This window comes from Salvia splendens, chromosome 4, assembly GCF_004379255.2.
Source record: "Salvia splendens isolate huo1 chromosome 4, SspV2, whole genome shotgun sequence".
Lineage (NCBI taxonomy): Eukaryota > Viridiplantae > Streptophyta > Magnoliopsida > Lamiales > Lamiaceae > Salvia > Salvia splendens.
Genome location: NC_056035.1, coordinates 39,722,482 through 39,729,491, shown reverse-complemented (window position 1 = coordinate 39,729,491; position 7,010 = coordinate 39,722,482). Strand labels below are relative to the sequence as shown.

The 7,010-nt window shown below is 32.9% G+C and overlaps 1 protein-coding gene across 1 annotated transcript; it reads right to left on the bottom strand.

The window, feature by feature from the left end:
* Positions 1-3,837: 3,837 nt before the first annotated feature.
* LOC121798137 (protein ELF4-LIKE 2-like) lies at positions 3,838-5,602 on the bottom strand. Its single transcript, XM_042196987.1, has 2 exons — positions 5,454-5,602; positions 3,838-4,403 (listed from the first exon to the last, which is right to left on the bottom strand). The coding sequence occupies exon 2, from the start codon at positions 4,366-4,368 to the stop codon at positions 4,036-4,038; it is 333 nt and encodes a 110-aa protein (XP_042052921.1). The 5' UTR covers positions 4,369-4,403; positions 5,454-5,602; the 3' UTR covers positions 3,838-4,035.
* Positions 5,603-7,010: the final 1,408 nt, after the last annotated feature.

Genomic DNA, 7,010 nt, shown 5'->3' with positions numbered 1-7,010 from the left:
TACACAGGTTATCACAAATATAGATGAAATATATACAAGAATGATTTATCATGTTCAATATTAGTTCAACAATATATATTTTTAGATACAATTTACAAAGATAGAGTATAACTGTAAATCTCAATAACAATAGAAATCAGGTTGAACCTAAATATATATTGTACAAAAGTCCAAACTGTTGCTCGGGGACTCCATCCCAGAGCCCCTCCTCCGTCCCCAACATATATCAAATTGGTCATTAACTATTTTACTTCGAACTTCTCACTTAAACAAACATAAACCTGTTAGAGTTTAGTATACTGAAAGCTTCTTTCGAATGCTTGTATATGTAATAACTCTTTTATCCATTTGTTACCATTTTATGAGAAAGAATATTTTGTTACAATGTATTTATGAGATGTTGAAATGCGTTTTCCATTTAAATACATAGTTTAAGCAAAATGAGTCTAAGTCTTTTGCATAGTAGACGAGTTGTGAGCAGCGTTCACAGTAGGTAACTTGTCGGTTCTTGCAGAAGTAAAATTGTTTCACAACCTAGATAGGCTTTGACTACCTATCGTGAAGGTTGCGACGTCAGTCCGAAAGTTTCCTTACCTAAGGAAATGAACGACGTCGGTGTGGTATAACACTGAAAGGATCAAACAATGAGATAAGTCTTTCTTGGCTATTTACTGAAAGACGAGGTCTCGGCGATTGTCGTTTCTTAATCATTGTTGACATAACATTGAGCATACGATATTAATTGAAAACTACTTTGACTTATCAAATGGTGAGGGAATTTCGTTGTCCAAGAATCCTGATAGATTGAGCAATGATCATTAATGTCTAAGTGGTGCTAGTATTGTTATTGCAATGAATCGTGTGCTGGGAGAGGCTAGTATGATAACATCCTCAAGAGGTGTTTAGAAAAATGTTTTATTATTCAGAAAACTGGCCATTAGGAATTTATTCCATGAATAATAAATAATGTTTCTAAACTAGACCACTCTTGGAAAAAGAAATTAATTAATAATAGTCGGATAGCAGACTTGATATTAATTAATGGATATATATATCTTTAACACGAGAAATGATTTAATTAAAGAGGAAGTCCCGGAATACTCGTAATTTCGGTTTGGACGGGCAGTCAATATTATATCTATAGTGGATGATAATAATATTTAAGTTTGGGCTTGAATTAAATTGCTTTAATTTAATTAGTGGAAGCCTGAACTGTGGCCCAATCCAATCCTCCACAGATCCCTGGTCTGGCCCAAAATAATTAACTTAATATAAAAGGGAGAAGAAGAGAAGACAGATTAATTCATTCTACGTAAAAATTCAATCCCTACAATCTGTACAGAGAAATTATCGATTTTTTTAGGGCTCTTCTTCCGTAGAGATTTATGTCTTCAATTCTTCTCCAGCTTTTGAGGATTTGACAAGCTTTGCCCACACAAAGGTCAAATTCGAGTTAAAAGAGAACAGATCAGAAGATCCGTGGTAGAGACGATTGAAGAAGGAGTTCGAATTCAATTACTTGAATTCATACGATAAATCGTTGTATTTAATTGCAAAGATATTCAATATGATCTGAGATTATATGTTTATAAACATGTTTCTAGTTTACAATTGGGTTAAAAGGATAGTTAGATGTAAATTGTTCAATCAAACTAAATTGATTTCCGCTGCAAAACCAACAAAACCAATATATTGATCTGAATGACACAACATAATATAGGGATAAAACAATAAGTTTTTAGTGAAAAAATTGTAGCCCTACTAACCTAAAATGTTCATAAAAAATGAAGTAAAATGAAACAAAATTCTATTTCTTGATCCAATGTTGAATCCCCTTTATTCCTATGACTAAATAATACTACACTACTAGTATAAAAATATATTGAAATGCAATTGGGGAAAAAGAACCTAAGTGGATCTCTTGTCAAGTTGGGGAAAAAGAACATAAGTGGATCCAATGTGGAGAATAGATAAGAGCATCAGCAGTGGCGCGGAATTTCCGGCGGAATTCCCTGCGGAATTTCTAAAAACACCTCCTGCCACGTCATACAGACTTCCCACTGCACTGCCACGTCATAAGGACTTCCCACTGCACGCTGGGAAACATCCCCAAGGACTTCCCGAAGGACTTCCCACAATTAAAAAAACCACAAATTCACAAATTAAACAATTTCTGAAATTAAACAATTTACGGAATTAAAATTTCAACACAAATAGGGGAAAAAATTCCATTAAATAAAAAAAAGAAAAGTACATTTCACCAAATTAAAAAAAAAAACTACATCAACGACGACCCCTCCGCTGCCATACTTCTTCAATAATATCGTTCTGGAGCCGAACATGGGCTTGTCTTTGGCGCATGTCGGCAAATGCACGGACTCGATCGACATCGTCATGAAATGCAGTTCAACGACCACTATCACTACCAGTCATTCCGGATATATAAAAGAAATGTAGAGAGAGAAACTTGTTAAAACAAGTGGTGCGAATGAAATGCAGTTCAACGAGCCATATATATAGAATTTTTTTTAAAAATTTTAATGCAATAAACGGAAATTTCGCGTGGACGTCCGTGGGAGTCAACGCAATGGCGGACGTCCGCACGCCCGTCGCGACGGAATTCCGCGTAATGTCGAGGAACTGCAGTGTCCTCGGCGGAATTTCGTATCCGTGTATACCATCCACAATGGTGGATGGCCGCCGCGGAATTCCGACACGCCTGAGCGCCATTGGTGATGCTCTAAGCATGGAGTGAATAAATTTTGAGTTCAAATCCAATAAAAAAAAGGACATACAATTGGGTCCCTTGTCAAGTCGTTGGACCTCACTATTTACATCTTTCTCTCTAATCTCTCTTCAAACTGTAGTGTTTTGTTTTTGAACTACTCAACTTCCTCTTTGTTGATCCAAAACCCCACCTCATCCCATCCAATATTTCATTTTTTTTACAATTTTCTCTCACTGTCAATGGCATCTAAGATTTTGTCATTTGCAACCCCAACCCCCAAAAAATATTAATTAAAAACTAAAAATAAATTTTAAAAAGAAAAAAGGTCAAAAAGCCCATCATCATCTCTTATCTGAGATTCTATTCCTGTGGTGGAATGTGGTTGGGAACTAAAAAGATTATCTCAAAGCTGTAATCATCAAATTATATCAGAGCATCTTTGCATTGAGTTTATTTTCTTGAAACCTTTTTCCACATACAATTCCTCCACAGATTTTTTTCCATCAAAAAGCAAATGACCTATAGTTTTTTTGACAAATTGATGAGGTATGGTCAAATCCTCATAGCTTTATGTAAAATCATGAAGTTTAACATTGTTTGTAATTATTTAATGACGAAATACTTAAGTTGTCAATATATAATATATTGTTGATGTGATATATACATATCTCAAATTGAAGATGTAACTGAATAAATGTTAAATGTGTTGTCAAACTGATGAAGATCCAGTTAGAGATATAAACATAAATTTCGATTATCACATCATATACGATTTCACCAAAGCATAACCCGCACACAATTGCAGACAATGTTAAATTTCAGGGTTCTTTTGGATCATTTTTCAAAATTGCAATATATTACTAGAATTTGATCAAACTCAATAGTTTTTCTCTATTAAATAAATAAAAATAGAATTTGGAAAGAATAAAGAGTTCCAACATAAATGCCAACAGTAATAGGAGGAGGAACAAAAACTTTATTTTAAAAAATAGAGAAATCAAGAAAAAAAAAACTAGCTACGAAAAGATGCATTCATGATGATAAACAACCTTTTTGACAAACACAAAAAAGCAAAAGACACAACATTTTCAATCCTAGCTTTCATGAGATGCAGAAAATAGAGGCATTCTTGATTCAATTAGATCAAAGGTACACAAAGTTACTACAAAGCAATATCAAAATAAATAGATTTAGTGCCACTATTATTTTCTTCTTTGACAAATAATATACTAGTGGTGAGAAATTGAGTTACAAACTTACTCAAACTAACCATTTTTTTTTTGTTTCTTTTCCTTTACTACTACCTTTCAAGAACCGGGCCGGTGCCTCTTGAAGGCCCCGGCCTTCCCATCAGACTTGAAGGCGCCGCTGGAGTCGCCTTCAGACGATGCATCCATTGACTTGGAGAAGGAGGTGGAGAGATCCGAGTAGAGATCAACAACCCTCCTTATATTGTTGTTGAGCTCCCTAATTAGCCCAACATTTCTGCTCAAATTATCCGGGATTTTCGACTCGTGGTTCTGGTTAATCTCGTTGATCAGAAGCCGGTTCTGATCCAGTATGTTTTGAACTTGAACAAAGCTTTTTTGAAAATTCTGCACAACCTTCCCATCTAGCCCAGAAAATGTGTCACCCTCCATTTTTTTTCTATTTTTTTATTATATTCAAATCAAGCCTGCATAGAGAGGAAACATATATGTGGAAAATTAATTGATAATTGAACAATAAAAAGAAATGAAACATAAGAATGAGAGACAATAATGTTTTTATTTGATTTTGACGAATGCACATTATCATATCTACTAAATGTACTTGTTTATATTAAAAAAATGACCAGACAAAACATGATAAGTTTTTGAATTCTTTAAAGACAATTTGGGAATATGAGACAAAGCCTGAACTTCATATCATGCCCACCCTACCTACCCACCCCACCCCACAAAAAATGAGGGATTAACAAGAAAACTGAAAATATGTAAATTTCTACAAGTTAGTAATGATTTTACTACAATAATAATAAGAATAATATCAGCATGATTGTGATTGTGGGTTGAAATTATTGCTACTGTATAATTAAAATAATTATTATTAGTATTTTGTTTAGGGATGATGAGATGTGGAAAAGCAGATCCTATTTCCAGAAAAGGGAACCTTTTTCCAATGTACTCACAAATTTCAAAAGAAGAATCTCCACACACAAAGAGAAAAAACAAAATAATCGAAAAATGGTGATAATATTAATGATGGTCAAAAAACAGAATTTGTTGAAATAAATTATGGCAGTGCTTGTGTCTGGAAAAAATGAGAATTAAACTATTTATGGTAAAAAAAAATGGCAGTTATATTAAGCAAGAAAGCAAAGGACGAATGGGGGAATTCAAGTGTTTTGCTCCGTACACCTAAAGATTTTTTTGTTTCAGTTGCAGAAAACCCAAATCTCAATTCCTTTAAATGGAAACAAAAATTTAAATCTCTATTGTAGTCGCAGACCCATTTAAGAGAAATTATCAGTCTTTAATCATGTAACCAAATCTTCAGTTTTTTTAATTTTTTCAGCTGCAAAAAAGTCAATTTTGTCACTCTACTTCAGAAAATTAAAGGGGATTTAAAAAAAAATAATATTTTGATAGCAAAGTTTCAAGAAGAAGAAGAAGAAGAGAATTTTCTTTCAAACTTTATGAAGAAGTAGATACATATATATGTATGTATATTAGTTTTGACATACCTTGGAAAACTTGGAGCATTATAAACGGAGGAGATGGAGAGATCGGCGGTGAATGAAATCGAATCTACAGAGAGAGAGAGAGAGAATATGAAGATATGACAGTGAGGAGGCAGGCAACACTCTGTCTAAATAGTATACAATACTATGTAAAGTAATAGTACTGTTTTTCTCTCACCTCCAATTCACTTTCCTCAAATCTTGCTTCTCCACCTGTCATTTTTGTTTATTTATTTCAATATCTATGTATTTTCCTTTTTATTAATACGATTAAAAATCTATAGTATTGATTGGTTGGGTTTGGAGTCAATGAGGATGCATTCTCATCTAGTCAATTGTGGAAAATTACGTATGTATCATTACTACACCTATTTTTACATTTATAAAGTTTTAATTATTTTTAAAATTCAAACTTTCTCACTAGGGCAACTCACAAGCTTAGCTGCGTTTGCGGCGGTGGCGAGGTCGTTGAGAATAGGGTTAGATCGTGAAGGGGTGACGGGAGCGAATGGGCCGGAAGCGCGACAATGGGTTGGGCTGGACGATGGAATACCGGAATAGGGTGTAGAGAAGGGGCATGACAAGTGGACAGGAAGCGCGACAATGGGCTGGGCTCGTGAGGGGAATGGTGGTCGCGCCCTTTTCTTTTTTTTTTTCCTTTTTCCTTTTTCTTGGTGAAATTAAATTAGGTTTTTCCTAATTTCTTTTGATTTTTTCTTCTTTTTTTTGTTGGTGAATTGAGATAAGAGGTAGAGAAGGAAGAAAAAAAATGTCTTGATTTTCCTTCAATTAGGGTTTGTACGTTATTTATTTTAATTGGTAATGGAGCTTGAGCTTTAAATTGAATGATTTGGGTTTCAAATGTTTAAGAAACATTCTTAGGGCCGGTTTGGTAGCTATGTCATGTTTCGACTAGGCATGATACAATTAATGATACTTATCATAGTTTCAATTAGTTAAGAAATATATATTGAGTGTTTGATAGATTAAGATAATTGTGAGTTATCTTATTTAAGTGTTTGGTTCAACCAGTCACAAATAAGAATTAAAATTGTAATTGTCAAAATTATCCTCATTAATTTTATGTAATTACTTAATAATCCTTATGTTGCCCTAATAATTCCTATAAGTATGGGTTATGTTACCCTAATTTTTAGTTTTGATTGATTCTAATATATCGTTATTAAATTAATATTTTATAGAAGATGTGAGACAATGAGAGGATCTGTTCAATAAAGAACTTTAATTATGTGTGTTTAATTCTATAGGTAGTGTAGTGTATAAAAAAAATTCAAAATTTATGTGTGATTCCTCTCTTGTTCAATTCTTTAATATAATATGTCTTTATCTTTAATTTAACAATAAAATATTATAATATGTGATTAATTATCTCATATTTATTATTAATCTATATTTATTATATATTATTAAATTTTTGTTTACCATTTTTATATAGTGATATTATTTCTAATTTTATTTAATTAGTTTATAATCTAATCAATATTTGAAAATGTCTTGTGCATAGCACGGTGTAATACTAGTTTAAAATTTAAAATTCAA

Bases quoted from the DNA above. Each gene is read 5' to 3' on its own strand.
- LOC121798137 (XM_042196987.1), bottom strand. From the start codon at position 4,368: ATGGAGGGTGACACATTTTCTGGGCTAGATGGGAAGGTTGTGCAGAAT.